General features: G+C 45.0%; 1 protein-coding gene and 1 long non-coding RNA gene across 2 annotated transcripts in view; one reads left to right on the top strand and one right to left on the bottom strand.

The window, feature by feature from the left end:
* Positions 1 to 8342: 8342 nt before the first annotated feature.
* On the bottom strand, positions 8343 to 12618 carry LOC144369384 (uncharacterized). The gene is made up of 2 exons (XR_013428994.1): positions 11929 to 12618; positions 8343 to 9885 (listed from the first exon to the last, which is right to left on the bottom strand). It is a non-coding gene; the product is annotated as an uncharacterized LOC144369384 (long non-coding RNA).
* Positions 12619 to 12806: 188 nt separating this feature from the next.
* Rhoq (ras homolog family member Q) overlaps positions 12807 to 16424 on the top strand; it is a 35526-nt gene continuing 31908 nt past the window's right edge. The window contains exons 1-2 of the mRNA XM_005324501.4: positions 12807 to 13374; positions 13929 to 13987. Of these exons, the coding sequence (XP_005324558.1) occupies positions 13233 to 13374; positions 13929 to 13987 (201 nt within the window). The 5' untranslated portion in view covers positions 12807 to 13232. The remainder of the gene's footprint in view (positions 13375 to 13928; positions 13988 to 16424) is intronic.

The following is a 16424-nucleotide window of genomic DNA, read 5'->3' as shown; positions in this document are numbered from 1 at the left end:
TTTCTTCTTTGGAAAAATGTCTGTTTGGGTTCTTTGCCCATCTTTTAATTCTTTTAATCATTTTTATTTGTTTTTTTCTCTTCTGTTGAGTTGTAGGAGTTCTTTATTCCTCTGTGGTTCTGAACACTCACCTTCAACTTCAAAGTGCTATACTTACCCAGCAAACAGCCTACAGCAGGGTTTCCCACCCAGGATCCTTTAATGGACTGTGAAGTCGTTTTGTAGGTCACCACTGTGTAAATAGACATGAAGCCGAATGGGATGAGAAAATCCAGAATTCACCGCCAGGTAGAAAGATGAAGCAACATTTTGTCACACTTTTGTCATATGTATCTGTATACATATACATACGTCATGTATTCTGGTTCACAATGAAAAAGAAATGGATTCATTCCTGTGATTTGTAGTACAAAATGTTTGAAAAACATTACCCTAAAAGTTATCAGAATCTGCCCTCCTGGAAAACGGTTAAGTAACCATCTATTGTTACTTAAGCATAACTCACCTTGAAGTTCTCATGTATCTCCTTGATCCACTTATCAAAGTACTCGCCCTAAGAAACAGGCCTCTGCTGAGGTGGGGGTGGGGTGAGTGGGAGTGGCCTGCGATTCCGCTACATGGGGTACAAGCAGTTCATAAGAATGGCCATAGCAAGGGTGCCCTGTGCTGGGTAGATGTGGGGCATCGCAGGATGATAACTCCTCTGAGGTAGGACTCACCTCTGCCCCTTTGTGAGAACAGGAACAAAGCTTCCCCTGAGATAGGAAGTGTCCTTTGCCTGGGATGCTGCCTGGGAAGTAGATTGTGTCGCAGGAAGAGCACTGGACTTAGATTAGAGGTTTGAATAGACTGGACAACTTGGATCAAGGTCCACCATCTGCCCAAATCCTTTTTCCAATGAAGACACCAACCTGCATCTGTTGAAACCAAGATATTAATGAGGAGTTAATATCCACAATGAAACTGTCACGACCAAAGGACAAAGGAGTGACCAAGCTTGGGAAAGTGGCTGGTGAATGTCAGATGTTGTTATTCACCAATTACCACTTCCCTGACCTTAGCTCCCAGAGCCCAGGCAGCCTCCAGGGACTGAGAGTGGGGATGAGGTCTGCAGGGAGCCATGGGACTTAGCCCTTGCCCTGCAAGCTTTGGGCAGGGACAGCCTCAGGGAGCGTGCAATGCTCCACCTGCTCAGGGACATATAGGAGCAATGTCTGCCCTAGGTTCTCAGCCACAGGTGATGCATGCAGATACCAAGTTCTGCTTTAATACCATCTTAACTCTCAGCATGTTAGGTTCTGGCAGACCTCACCTCTGCAAGGAGACAGCTCTGCTCCTGGACCAAGGAAGGTTCTGGTTTCCAAGGCAAAGAATATAAGTATCCATCCAGTGCGGTCCCTCACCAACCATGTCTAGGGACTTTCTTGGGGACTTCTTTGGAAAGAGTACTGTTTTCTAATCTCCTTTGCATTCATCTCCACGCCTCCCACAGAGTCCAGTACATAGCAGAGGCCTGATCATCACTCCTTTTGGGGCCCATGGATGAATGGATGAATGGTGAGGACATAGGACACCCCCTTCCCCATAAACTGCTAACCACCTAACAACTTTTTCATAAGGAAAGAGGGATGTGAAGATGAGGTGGTACAGTGGCCTGTCCCAGGGGGACACCTCTTCCTGTCCTGCCCACATTGCTGGATCACAGAACTTCATAAGAACTTTTAAATGTAAGTTATTTAAATGAGTTTTCTTGGGGGTCTTCCAGGTAAGTCTATTCTACTCAGAAAAGTGACTTGAAGGTACATAACTGTTCCAATGATTCTAAACTCTACCTTACTCAAGATGACATGCAATTATTAACAACTCAGTTATTAACAATTGTTGGCCAACCAGAGTGGTCCTGCCTCAGTTGGAACAGGGTCCTGAAGGCCCCCTGGTCAGCCAGGCATTAGCCCTTTAGATGTTGAATCAGGAGGTCAGAGGGAGCCAGGCAAAGTCCTCACGGCAAGGAGTGTTTACCTTGCAAGGCAAAATTATTTCAGTATTTTTACAGCCTGTTTGGTCACATTGTTGTAAAGGGGTTAAAGGTTGGCCTTGGCCCTGTGGCATCTGCAAAAACACTCACCTCTACCTGAAAGTCTCAGGAACACTCTTTGCATAGCTCCTCTGTCTCCCACATCTCCAGAGTGCAGATGCTCAGCTTCAGACCACCTACGCCCAGAACCCTCTCCCTTGCTGAGTCCAGGATTCCCAGGGCCCCTGGAGCATGTGAGGCCAGAGCGGCTCTAGGAGAGGAGGATGAGCTGAACAGAAGCTGAGGGAGGGCCTGGCCTGTGCACAGTGTGGAGATGGGTAGGGTAGTCAGTCATGCCCCTTGATTCTGCCACTATCTCAGGGTAAGTCAATCACCCACCCACCCACTGCTCCAGAACCCAGAACTACCAGCCTCCTCCCTCCCCGCCCTCAGAAATCAAACAGCTTTTTTTTTTTAATATTTATTTAGTTGTAGATGAACACACCATATCTTTATTTATTTTTAATGTGGTGCTGAGGATTGAACCCAGTGTCTCACACATGCGAGGCAGGCACTTTACCACTGAGCTACAGCCCCAGCCCCCTAACAGCTTGTTTTTCCAAGTCCTCAAACACAAAACTTCACACACACTCTCTCTCTCCTCCCCTGGACAGTAGGGCCAGTTGCCCTTGACCCTTCCCTAGTGTTGTCATATAGGATATAACTTTCCACATGGCCAGCCCTATTTCTATTCATTCCAGCTGTTCTTTATTTCTTTTTTTCCTCCTTTCCTGACTTTTTGTTGTTGTTGTTGGTGGTGGTGGTGATGGTACAATTTTTTAAATTGAGGTGAATTTCACATAACATAATATTTCATAATAACATAAACTTAACCATTTTAAGATACATAATTCATTGCATTCAGTACATTGAACACATCTCTCTAGATTCAAAATTATTTTTATCACCCTAAAAGGAAATTCTGTACTCATCAAGTGATTGCTCTCCATTTTCCCTTCCCACCCAGCCCATAGCAACATCAATATGTACACTGCCTCTGTGAATTTACCTGTTTTGGATATTTCATGTACATGGAAACATACGATGTGTGGTATTTTGTGTCTGGCTACTTTTACCTAGCATAATGTTTTTGAGGTTCATCACACTGTAACATCTAGAAAGACTTTGTTACTTTTATGGTTGAATAACATTCCATTGTATGTAGGTGCCACGATTTTTTTTTTAATCCATTTATTCATTGGGCTCTCTCCACTTTTTTGACTCTTAATAGCACTTCTATGAACAGGGTAGACACATAAATATTTAAGTACCTGTTTTCTATTTTGGGGACTATATACCCAAGCAATATTACTGAGTTATAAATTAATTCTATGATTAACTTTTTCAGGAACCATTAAACTATTTTCCAGAAAAGCCATTTTACATTTCATCAGCAATATACTAGGTTACAATTTAATATCTTTACCAGATGTTAATTTTTTCCCCTTCTCTCCCACCCTTAATTATAGCTATCCTAGTGGGAATAAAGAAGACCTCCTTGTGGCTTTTGTTTGATTCATCTAAAGACAATGATAAAATCATTTCATGTGCTTATTGTTTATTTGTAGATTTAGCTTGGAGAAATGTATATTTCTTTACCCCCCCCCCCTTTTTTTTTTGTCTTGGTATCAGGGATTGAACCCAGGGGTGCTTTACCACCAAGTTATATCCCCATCCCTTTTAATTTTTTATTCCAAGACAGAGTCTCACTAAATTGCTGAGGCTGGCTTCCACTTTGTGATCTCCTGCCTCAGCCTTCTGAGCCGCTGGGATTACAGGCATGCTAATGTCGGCTGAGTCCTTTGCCCACTTAAAAAAATTAGATTATTTCCCTTTTTGTTGTTGAGTAATAATAGTTCTTTACGCTAGATGCCAGACCTTATCAGACATAGTATTTATATTTTCTCCATTCTTTACATTGCCTTTTCACTTGATACTGTCCTTTGATGCAGACAAGTTTTTTTTAATTTTGATGAAGTTGTTTATCCTTCTCTTATTGCTTATGCATTTAATGTAATATCTAAGAAACTCTTACCAAATCCAATATTATGAAATATACCCCTGTGTTTTCCCCTAAGAGTTTATGCTTTCCGCTCTTTTATGTGGTTGCTGATCAATTCTGAGTTATTTTTTGCATATTTTGTGAGGTAAGGATCTAAATTCATTCTGTGTGGGTGTGTGTATCTAGTTTTGTGGAACCATTCATTGAAGACACTGTGCTTTCCTCATTGAATGGTCTTGGCATCCTCCTGCATTTTTTGTCTATTAATTCATTTATTTTGTATTCCATTTTATCATCATTAATGGCTTAAAAGCTATACCTCTTTTATTATTTTTATACTAGTTGTTCTAATTTTACAGTGTGCACCTTTGATATTTTCTAGTCTAGTTTTGCTGTGGTTTCAGTGTATGTGTCCCTCCAAAATACATGTTGGAATTTACCCGATGGTTTGAACAGATGAGTCCTTTGGGAGGTGATTTAAGAAAGTGAAGAACTCATGGATGGAATTAATATTCTTATAAAAGCACTTGCTGGTTTATCCTTTTTCTTTTTCTCTTTTTGCCTTTCCATCACCTGAGGATCTAGTGTTTGTTTCTTCACCTGTGGAGGATGAAGCAACAAGGCACCATTGCAATCTTGAAAGCAGAGAATGAGCACTTACCAGACACCAAGTCCACTGGTACCTTGATCTTGGACTTCCTAGCCTCTTAGAACTCTGAGAAATACATTTCTATTATTTACAAATTATCCGGCCTAAGGCATTTCGTTATAACATCAGGAATGGACAAAGACAACTTCAAATACTATCTTATCACTTAATGTATAATGTAAAGACTTTATAAGAGCATATTTCTACTCCTGTTTTTCTATCCTTGTGTTATTGATGTTGTAGATTTTATTTCTATATGTTAAAGCTATGTAATATATTGCTATTATGTTTGCATTAGATTATATTTTAAAGAAATATTTTTAAAATGTCTCATATTTACTCTCTCTAGAGCTTAAATTGCTGTGTATAGATTCAAGTTTCTATCTGGTATCATTTCTTTCTGTTTTGTAAACGTCCTTTAATATTTTTTATTGTGCAGATCTTCTGGTTAAAAAAAAAATTTAGCTCTTTGTTGTCTGAGAAAAAAATTTTCTTTGTCCCATTTTTCCTCCATGGTACTAGGAATTAAGCTCAGGGCACTTTACCACAGAGCTGCATTCTGGACCCACTTGTATTATATATATATATTTTTTTTTAAAAAAAACCTCTTTTTTAACATTTATTTTTTAGATGTAGATGGACACAACACAAGGCCTTTATTTTTATGTGGTGCTGAGGTTTGAACCCAGGTCCCACCTGGGCTAGGCAGCGCTCTACCGCTGAGCCACAATCCTAGCCCCCCTGTATTTTATATTTTGAGACACGGTTCAACCAAGTTGCTGTGGCTGGTCTCAAACTTACAATCCTCCTGCCTTAGCTTTCTGACTTATGTCATGACTTACAGGTAGATATAGAATTCTAGACTGCAGTGCTTTCCCCTTCTCCTTCTGCTTGTTCTTTTCATCATTGTAAAGATATTATTCCATTAAATTCTAATTTGAATTGTTTTTGATGTCTGCAATTATTTCTCCAGTACATAAAGTGTATTTTTCTGCTTTAAATTTTGTCTATTTCTTACTGGGTTCCAGTGATTTGATTATGAAGTGTTTGTTTGAGGTGGTTTACTTTTTTTTCCCTGCTTTGGATATATTGAGCTTCTTGGATTTATAAGTTTATAATTTCATTAAATTTGAAATGTTTGGGGCTATTATGTCTATAAGCCATTGTTCCCGGTCCTTTGTTAGAACTCCACTTTTGTGTGTAATGTCAAATCATTTGACATTGTTTCACAGGTCATTGAGGCTCTTTCTCTCCCCCCCCCTTTGTGTGTGTGTGTGTGTGTGTGTGTGTGTGTGTGTGTGTATTTCTCTCTGTGTGCCTTACTTTGGATGGTTTCATTGTCATGTCTTCAATTCAGATATTTCTACAATGCCAAATTCCTGTTAAGCGCCACCAGTGAATTATTTATTTCATGTGCTGTATTTTTTAGCTCTTGGAAGTACCATTTGGTTCTTTTTGAATATCCTCTATTTCCCTCCTATGTTCATGTTTTCCTTTAAATCCTTTGCATATTAAGGTTCTTTTTATTTTCTTGTCTATTATTTTCATTATCGCTGTCATTTCTGGGCTTCTTTCTATCTACCGAGTTTCCCCCTGATTTTAGGTTAAATTCCCCCGTTATTTGCATGTCTGGTAGTTTTGAACATTCTAAATTTTATGTCTTTGGATGTCTGTATTTTGTTGTCCTTTAAAAAATGATGCCTTTGGTTTGGCTGGCACATGGTAGTGGGGATGAACTTCCTCTTTCTGAGGTTTATTTCTGAACTTTGTTGGGGACATCTTTGGAGTTAGCTCTATTCTAAGGCTAATTCAGTCCTTCTGCTTATGTGCAACACTTATGTGATTTCTATTAAAAGGTCTCTTCACATTGATCAGTTGAAATTCAAATGTCTCTCAACTCTGTGATTCCCAGCTCCCCCGGCAGTTCTTTGACTAGCCAGGTTGAGTTCCACCTTCTGCATATGCAACTTAGTATTCAGCAACTTAGCCCTTCTGCTATCATATTCCATTCTCTATGCTATGCTGCCTAATGATCTTGCCAGCCAAGCAAGACCACTGTGCTCTGCTTGGGTTCCTTCTCAGGGTGCTTCCATTCAGAAAGACTGCCCACAGACGATGATATGGCTTGCCCCATTGGTTCCTTTCTTTTAGCCATCACAGTCCTGTTGAGCAATTTCTGAACATAATGATTTCATACATTGTGTGCAATTTTTAAGTTGTCTGCAATAGGAAAATAAGTCCAGTGTCAGTTACTTGGGTTTGGTAGAAGTGGAAATCTCTATAGTCTCTCTACAAGAAGAACATTCAATATAATGATTTGCTTCTCCAATCCCTTCTCAGGAGGCTGGGTGCAAGCAGCAGAGCTGTCTATGGCTGAAAAGAAATCTTAAAAGGGTCGTAGGTAACTCACAGGACTGTGGGAGAGCTAGGGAAGCTGCTCAAGATAGGAATGGTGTCCAATCCATGACTCAGGAAGGGTTCTGATAAGAAAACCATTTTTGGTACCATTGCTGTCACCAAATTCTAGACAATACATGTGTACAGTTGTCACTTCTGAATCAGAAACTCAATTATACCACATCTGCCACTGCTACCTTCCCTGACGTGCCACTTCCTGTGTCAGGAACTGAATTGTGTACTCACCACTGAAGCTGCCCCTGCAGAGAGGATGCCTTGTATTTAACCCTAGTGATACTAGCTCTCGAGTCTGTCAAGGAAATCAAGAATTTTGAATGTCCAGAGTTCAATAGAAACCTCATAAGTGTTGCATATAAGTAGAAGGACTAAATTAGCCTTAGAAGAGAGCTAACTCCAAAGCCTTGCAAAGTAGAAGATTCTCCTACCTGAAAGGTGGTTCTGATATTCAGTGGCCAAAACATCCATTATGGAGGAATAGGCCAAGTGAGTCTTGGAATTGAAGTATAGGGTAAAATTGATAATTTAATTCCTATAAGGGTGGCTGTGATATATTGGAGTTTATGGAAGGGGACCACCCCTTCGGATCACATATTTCACTCCAGCAACCTCTAGAATGTGTCCTTTCCTATAATTAGTTCAGCAATGGGTTGTGATGCGACCAGTCCTAAAGACTGGTATCCTGAACTCAGGTTGCCTCAGCAGACAGAAATGAAGATGGCAAACCATTTAAAGTGAGGCAAAATTTTTTTTAAAAAAAATATTTTATTAGTTTATTAGGATCTTTCTATATTTATATGTGGTGCTGAGAATTGATCCCAGTACCTCACACTTGCTAGGCAAGCACTCTACCACTGAGCCACAATCCCAGCCCCAAAGTGAGGCAATCTTGTTGAATTTTTTTTCCCAATCATTCTGATCTTTAATGACCATTGAGCTTTAGGCAATTGCTGCAGTGTTTAAGATTACATGAATACCTTAACTCAAAATATTGTACAATGTACATGAAATCTGAGTCTTAAGAGAGGAAAGATGAAGATGGGAGGCATTAGTGGGAAGGAAAAGAGAAAAACGTATGGCATATGGCACAATGCTATGAAGGAAATCCTAGAGAGCCCTGGGGAGTGAAGAGGCTGTAGTTTGAAGATATGGGGCATGAGCGGCAGAAAGAATCATCATGGACAAGTAACACAGCACCAGGGTAAAATGGTGATATTCATTTTATTTACTCATCAATAATCTCTAAGAAAGGACGGCCAGAGAGAGAAGAGGAGGTAGACTTAGAATGAGGGATTTGGAGAGAGCAAGGATTCCAGATATCACAAACTGATATCTGGAACAAACTATGGATTTTACATGGATCCTTCTTACCTTGACATCGGCTTCTTCCTCAGATCCTTTATTTCCATTGTAGCTGGGTGGGGGAGCTACATTGAAAGGTGGGCAATATCTATGTATAATGGATATTGCTGGTTGCCTCCCCAGCATAGATGCCCCCCACCACACACCTGCCACCCGGTTTGCAAGAACCATAGAATCTGGATAGGAATGAAATATCATGCCTGGGTGGAAATGACTGATGGACCAAATCAGGACCAATTGTCACCGTGATGAGTTTAGAGATGGACAGTACCCCTAGCCTAAGGCAACAGCCACCTGACTTTTTGCTGGCCACCATGATTGGTTTAGAGGTGAACAAAGTTGATATGATCAGAGAAAGTCCCAGGCTTTTGTTCAATAGTGGGTCAAGAAACAGTCCTCCTGCAAGTATGGTAATGAAGGTAGTAATGAAAACCCTCTCCACACTGTGATGAAACCCTATGAATTCTATCATTTAAATACAAATGAAACCCATGCTCTCCTCTTCCTGTTCATGGCCATGCTTGGTTCAGACTCACATGATCTCTCTCCGCATCACTCTCCTACTTTCCACATCTATACTTCAGTCCCAGAATGTTCTCAAATGACAGACACGAACTTGCTACTTTCCTACAAAAATTTTTGATCCCTGATCAGTATAGAACAAGGCAAGCAGTATGAGCTTTGACAACATATCATTTTGAAATAGCTGTGTAACTTTGGGCAAGTTTTTTTTCTTTATTAATTTTTTTAAAGTTGTAGATGGACATAATATCTTTATTTCATTTATTTTTATGTGGTGCTGAGGATTGAACCCAGTGCCTCTCACTTGCTAGATGAGCACTCTACCACTGAGCCACAACCCCAGTCATCTTTCCATCTTTACTTCTTTTTGTAATTTAGTTTCATTTTCTTAGCTATTTGGCTATTTCATGAATGGCCATCATCTTCCAGGCCCACATTATCCAGTTTAGTTAGTAACAGAGAGGACACTCTTGTGAATCTCAAATTCAAAATGTTCAGGAAAGGGTTTTGCTTATCTCATCTTACATTAGTACTCTCCTAGGGCCAATCCACAGGTATCAGGGCAAGAAGTATAAAAAGCAGCTTCCATGTAAACCACACAATTACAGAGATGAAATCAGAAAGAACACTGAGCAGAAGCAAATGATGGTGTTCCAGAGAGATAAACCAACAGATCCCCAGGACAGTGGCTGGGTGCAGAACAACGCAACTGCACTGCAAATTCTTGTCTCGTCCATCCATCACATCCTTGCTTTTGCGACCACTGCTTGCCTCGGTACTGCCTTCTCTTGCTAGGCAGTGTCACTCCTCTGGGTAGATGCACACGTAATGGGCACAGAGTTTGACAAAGAGAAGTCACATCTGTAAAAAGAGAAAACTGCTCTTTTTTTTTTTTTAAAGAGAGAGTGAGAGAGGAGAGAGAGAGAATTTTTAATATTTATTTTTTAGTTCTCGGCGGACACAACATCTTTGTTGGTATGTGGTGCTGAGGATCGAACCCAGGCCTCACGCATGCCAGGCGAACGCGATACCGCTTGAGCCACATCCCCAGCCCCGAGAAAACTGCTCTTTATTGTAATGGACACAGCCTTGAGCCAGAGCTATGGGTCAGGGGTGTCCTTTGTCCTAGCCTTCACTTTTGTACAGTGCACAGATCGTCCAACCAGATGGGGTCCTGCCTTCAGGAGGCTTTCATGTGGCTTTCAGAAGCCCCTGGACTGGCTGCATCATATGACACACAGTTACTTACAAATGGTTCCCATGCATCACTAACCCTGCCTTCTGTTCACCTTAGATAGTTCACCATTACCAGGAGGTTGTATTTGCTTCTTGTCATGGAGCAGGACTGACTTCCCCTCCAGGCATTTCCCCCTTTCTCCTATTAGCCTTTTAAAAACCTCAGACCAATGACACTGCTTCTACAAATCCTTTAGCACACCCAGGCTATGCACAACCGCCTCCTCTGCATTTCCAGAAGCCCGTTCTTTATTCTCTACCACAGCACTGATCACATTATGTAGTAATTATCTGTTTGCTCATCAGTTCCTTTCCGCTCCCCTCCAGTGACTGTGGCTTGCCAGCTCTTCATCCCCTGTCCAGGAATAAAGCGTGGCTTCTAGTAGACCTCAATACACACTTGTTAAACAGAATACTGAATGAATCAATGACGAAGAGGAAGGAGGGAGTAGGGGGAAAAGAGAAGGAGAACACCACGTAGAAAAGTTCTCTGTTCTCACACAGACCTGTGTCTGTTTCAACACTTGCAATTCAAACAAAAGGAAAAAGGCAAGCAGAGATCCTATGAGATGCTTAGAAACAGAATTCCTTCCTGTTCCTCAAATCCCAACATTTGAGAACTGCCTTTTTTTTTTTTTTTTTTTTTTTTTTACCAATTGGGGCATCATCTTCTTTGCCCCTGGGAAAGCAAGTTTACTGCCCAGGACTGTTTGGTCCTCCAGCTAAAGCAGTCAGGGGCTGACATGGGGGCATTCCAAATAACCCCTTCTCTACTCCACTTCCACACCAAGATGGGATTGGTCCCAGAGCTCTAAGTATTCCTGGCAGACCATTTGGCATTACTGTGGGCCAAAGGAATGAGGTCACTGTCACCAGTGAAGTCACTACTGAATGATTCATCCCACATCAGTTCCTCATTTGGAGTGCACTGACATTCCCAGAGCTTTTCCCACAGCACCCAGAGCCCAGGGTCCCTGTGAAATGAGCTTATATTTATAGAACAGAAAACTGAGGCCCAAAGAAGGGAAGTGACATTCTCAAGGTAACACTGTTAACTCATGTCAGAGCTGGGACCAAATTTAGCTCTTCTGGCTCAGTGCCCTCCAGAAGTTCCTTAACTTCTGGTAGATCCTCCTTCTATATACTAGCCCTCAAAATGCTGCCTGAGCAAATGGTACTGCAAACAAATAGTGGGACAAGCCCTCCTCTCTTTCCTTTTAAGAAAAAGTGGCAACACTTGAATTTGAGGCATTGTACTTTTCCTGTCATCCAATGCATACAAAGTATCTTCCAAACTCACAGCATTAAGTGCGGCATATACCTACTCTCAGATGCAATGGGTGGGATCTGGAGAGATGCTTAATATGGATCCACAAGAAATTTCCATTAACCCTTGAAGTCTTCCTGGGAGATTGGACATCAATTGGACATCAAATTGTGCATCAAGTCCTTGAGTGCCAAGAGTAGCTGGAAGCCTTTGGATAACCACATCACCTCTCTTAGCAGTTTACTCACCTAAAACCTAAGGGCCATGGTCCAAGTGACCTCCATGCTGCTTCTCAACACAGCATTTTCTAATGCTGTGAATCGATGAAAGGAAGCAATTTCCCTCAAGTCAGCAAGCTGGGGACAGGGGTGCGGTGCCTTGTCAGTGTGGAATGCTCTTACCTCCATTTCCCAATGTTCAAAGCAGCAGTGTTGGCTGGAGAACCAGACCTGGCCAGACTGGTGTTTTCTTGCTTTGCCAGACAGAGGGGCGGGGGATGCTGCTTGGATCACAGGCACGTGAGGGTATCACTTCTCAGACATCACAACAGAATCCCTAGGAGGGACACTTAAGACCTAAAGGGGGCCTAGGAGAATGTCACCTCCAGGGGGAGCACAGGTACATTTGCCGCGACCGGAGTCCCTTTTCTTGGCTGGTTGGGGGTGCTTCAACGGTTCCACACGCTGTCTCTCTTAGTCACCAGTTTTATAGAAAATGATTCAAGCTCGTGCTGTGAAAGGTGTGGGGGTGGTGGAGGAGACTAAGCAATAAACCAGGAGTCCCTGCCTTCCAGCTCAGGACCCCCACCCCCACTCAGGACGCCTTCTAAATTATTTTTTAATCCTCTGGTCTTTGTTTCTCTTTGATTTCTAGTTCCCTTGTGCACTTAGAGGCCGATAGGACGGCTCGTGCCTTCCAGGTGGACTTTCAATATATATGTATAATTTTGCAGGACTCTTGCGTCATCGTTGAAGTCGTCGTGCTTCCCTGAGCGGCCTCCTAGCCGTCTCCGGGCACCGGGTCCTGTGGACGCTTCCCGGCGTGGCGGGCACTTTAGCGAGGAGCCCTCGGTCCCCAGCCAGCGCTTCCCTCCCGCCCCCTCCCCCGCCTCGCCCTCCTCCCTCTCCTCCCGGGCTCCTCCTCCTCGCCGCTCCGCGCCGTCCTCGCGGGGAGTCAAGCTAGGGTGAGCGGCAGGCCGAGCGGCGGCCGCGGCGGCTGGGCGGGGGCGCGGGGCGGGCGGCCGCACTCGGGGGAGGCGCCGGGGCCCGCCCTCCTCCGGGGCTGAGCCGGGCGGGGGCCGGGGCCGGCGCGGGGCGGGGAGAGCCGCCTGGCCCCTCCCCTCCCCTCCGCCGCCCTCCCCAAAGTTGCCGTCTCCCCCGGGGCCGGACAGTCTTATGATCCAGCGGATCCTCCTGGGGAGGCCGGGCCGGGGAGAGGGCGCGGGCACCGAGCGGCGGGGGCAGAGGGCGGGCGCGGCGACCGGGGCCGGGCCGGGGATCCGGGCCACGACCGAGGCGGCGGCAGCGCCCCGGGCCCGCCGCCCCCTCCCCTCCAGTGAGGGGAGCTGCTGCATGGGGCCGGGGGGGCGGCCCTGCTGCGCCGAGCGGCGGCGACGGCGGCGGACCCCCCAGGCGGGCTGGGGCTGAGCCCGGGGCCGGGGCTGGGGCTCCGGGGGGACCATGCCCGGAGGCCGGCCGGCCGCAGCATGGCTCACGGGCCTGGCGCGCTGATGCTCAAGTGCGTGGTGGTCGGCGACGGGGCGGTGGGCAAGACGTGCCTGCTCATGAGCTATGCCAACGACGCCTTCCCGGAGGAGTACGTGCCCACCGTCTTCGACCACTACGCAGGTAAGACTGGGAACTGCTGACTAAGGGGCCGCTCCCCGGGCCGGGAACTTTAGAGCAACTTTGGCGGAGCCCCCTGGCTGCCTCCCCTGAGCGCACTCCCCAGCCCTCCCCCGCCGCGCCCTCCACTAGGCAGACGGCCCCACCCCCGAGGCTGTATGTCCGACCACCCATGGCTGCAGCTCCCACCCCACTTTCTCGCCCCCTCTCCCGCCCTTGCTCCCTACACTTCCCAGTCCCCTCCGCGCCCTCCTTGACCTTCCCACAGCTGCCTCCCCTATTGCCCCAAGCCCCAGGGAGAACCGTTTGAGGGTTCCCGGTGAAACGTGTCTTTGGGACTTGGGAGCAGTGGCTGGATAGCTGGGGGCCATATCACATCCCAACTCCTGCCACTTCACAGCGAGACTTGCGCAAAGGAAAAGGGGGTGACATCTCCCGGGGAATGCCCACATGCCACCAGCTGGGTTGGGAGAGGAGGGTTCTGGTGGGGAGGGAAATTGCCCCAGAGTCCAGATCATTGTGAGCTTCTCTCCCCACCCCCACTTCTGTCCTTGCAGTCAGCGTTACCGTGGGGGGCAAGCAGTACCTCCTGGGACTCTATGACACGGCCGGACAGGTGAGTGTCTTGGCCTCTGGCCGACATCTCCTCCTTTCCCCGGATTCTTTGTGGCTCTGAAGGGCCTTTGGAAACTGAGGTGCCTAGGTGGGAGGGTGTGTCCATCCGGATCAGGTCTTTTCTTAAGTCAGCACATTAGGAAAACAAACAAAAAACACGGAGACGGGCCCGTGTGAACCCCTGGACTGTGAAAGTTTTGCCTGTGTGGGTCCTTCTGTGTGGGTCCCAACTCCTGTTGCAAAGTGGCAGTGGCCAATGGTGAAGCGCCCTTATTTTTAGTTGCAGATGACCAGGTCTCCCCCTCACAGCCTCTGTCTGGTCCCTCATTGGTGAGTGGTCTGCCTGCCGGAGGAGCCTGATTGGTGGGAAATGGCATCATCTAACATGATGGGAAGGCATTTGGTCCTGGTTATGTTTATTACAACATCATTGCACTCTGGGACTCCAGTCCCTGAAAACGTAATTTGTGGTGTCACCAGATACCACAGGGAAAAAGAAAAGAAACAACAACCATCCAGCCACTCCCTGGGGTGGGTGTGAGGGAGAAGAGTTAGGAGTTCAGTGTGAATCTTAGAGGAAAAGCTTTTTCCCCTCAGGAGGGCCAGGTGACTTTGTTTGGGTTTTCTTTGGAGAGATTACTGTGCAGAAGGAAAATGCACACTTCTCCAGCTGCAGCCTCTGGCCAGTGTTTGCAAATCAGAAGTGGCCAGAGGGTGCTCCTAAAGGAGTAAGGCCATTTCTCTCTCTCCCTTTCCCAGCTCCACCCTCCTCCCAGACCCTCTTTTGCTCTAAGGCTCAGATGATTGTGTGATGAAGTTTTGCAGAATCCAGTTCTATGATTTGACCTGAAGACTCAAGCAGAAGTTTTCTGGTGTCAGGCTGACTTGAATTGGTGAGGGTATATGAGCAGCTGAAAGCCTTGAGATCTTTCAGGGTACAGTTTCCTTATCTGTAAAATGAGGTTAAAAAAAAAAAGACCATCCCCCCCTGTAGATACTTTGCGCCATATGCCAGCTGCTGAGCCCAGCACGTACTTGGTACTCAGTAAAAGAAATGCTGTTCTTTGTAGCTTTCTATATTTGGCTTTCAGAATTGTGGTACTTAGGCTTCTGTGTTAGCTTCTGGAAAATGACATGGGGGAGTACCTTAATGTGGTCTTGGCTTCTAAACTGTTAAGATAGAGGAATATCTGAAGATGGAGAACTGCTGGCAGTTCAAGGTGCCAGAGGTTACCCCCTTTTACTGGCCTAACTCCACGTAACAGTTCTTGGCTTCCCAGGGCTCCTTTTAATTGCCTACCTTGTAATTGTTGCTGTTTCTACCTTTGTGAGAAGGTATGGAGGGCAAGAGGCAGAGCTCATTCAATCAAAGAAGACCAATTTTTAAGAAGTACAGTTAAGGGGCTGGGGCAGAGCGCTTGCCTAGCATGCATGAGGCACTGAGTTCAATCCCTGGCACCACATAAAAATAGACAAATAAAATAAAGGTGTTATGTCCATCTACAACTAAAAAAAATTTTAAAAAGAAGTACAATAAACAAAAGGTTGGCATGATTGGTTGAAAGAGAAATGTTTTAAAAAATTGTCTCTAATTTTAACTTCTTTCACTACCTCCTCTTCTCTTATCTCTTTTACCTGTCATTATGATCATATTTTGACCATGTGTCCTATTCAGCTGAACATGTGTATGTCAGAGCTGTTCTGTGCACTCTCAGAGCCAACTGATATTTGCAGAGTGCCTTCTACATGTCACTCTGAGGCAACCACTTGAAAATAATTACCTTATTTACTCCATGAGACCACCTTCCCTTCTGCAGATGGTGAAATGGGCTCAGAGAAGCTGAGTTGCTTGCCTAAGGTCACATAGCTACTGTGAGGTGCTGCAAGGATTAAGATGTGTGTCTGAATCCACACCCATTTGAGGTGGTTATGCACACAGGAAGTCATGAGAAGTGCTGAGATGTGCCCCCCCTCCCCACCCTTGGTTGGTCAGATTGTGTGCATAGAAACGATACCTGGAGTCTTTACAGCCATTCTCAGAATGGGGGCTGTATGCCATCTTTACAGACCAGAGAACTTAAATCCAAACGAATACCCCAAAATGAAGCCCATTCAGAGAACCAGGGATTCCCATATGTCATTCTAATTGCTATTTCCAGCAGAGGATTATAATATGTACACTAAGATCAACATAAGGCTTGTATAGTACTGTTTTTACCCAGTTGTGGGACACCATTCTGTTGGCTCAAATATATGTTAGGCCCCTTCGTGTTTCTCCTAGTGGCTAAGACTTTGTTTTTGGATCAAAGTTAGTGATACTTGATCTCTCTAACTAATAAGCAAATGATAAGACCAAGTGATAAGTGCCTTCTGTGCACCTAATATTATGCTAAGCATCTGGGGAATGCAAAAGGGTAAATTTAAGATAGGGATCTGAT

The sequence above is a fragment of the Ictidomys tridecemlineatus genome, chromosome 12, assembly GCF_052094955.1.
Source record: "Ictidomys tridecemlineatus isolate mIctTri1 chromosome 12, mIctTri1.hap1, whole genome shotgun sequence".
Lineage (NCBI taxonomy): Eukaryota > Metazoa > Chordata > Mammalia > Rodentia > Sciuridae > Ictidomys > Ictidomys tridecemlineatus.
The sequence above is the reverse complement of the archived record's forward strand: the minus strand, read 5'-3'. Positions and strand labels throughout refer to the sequence as shown.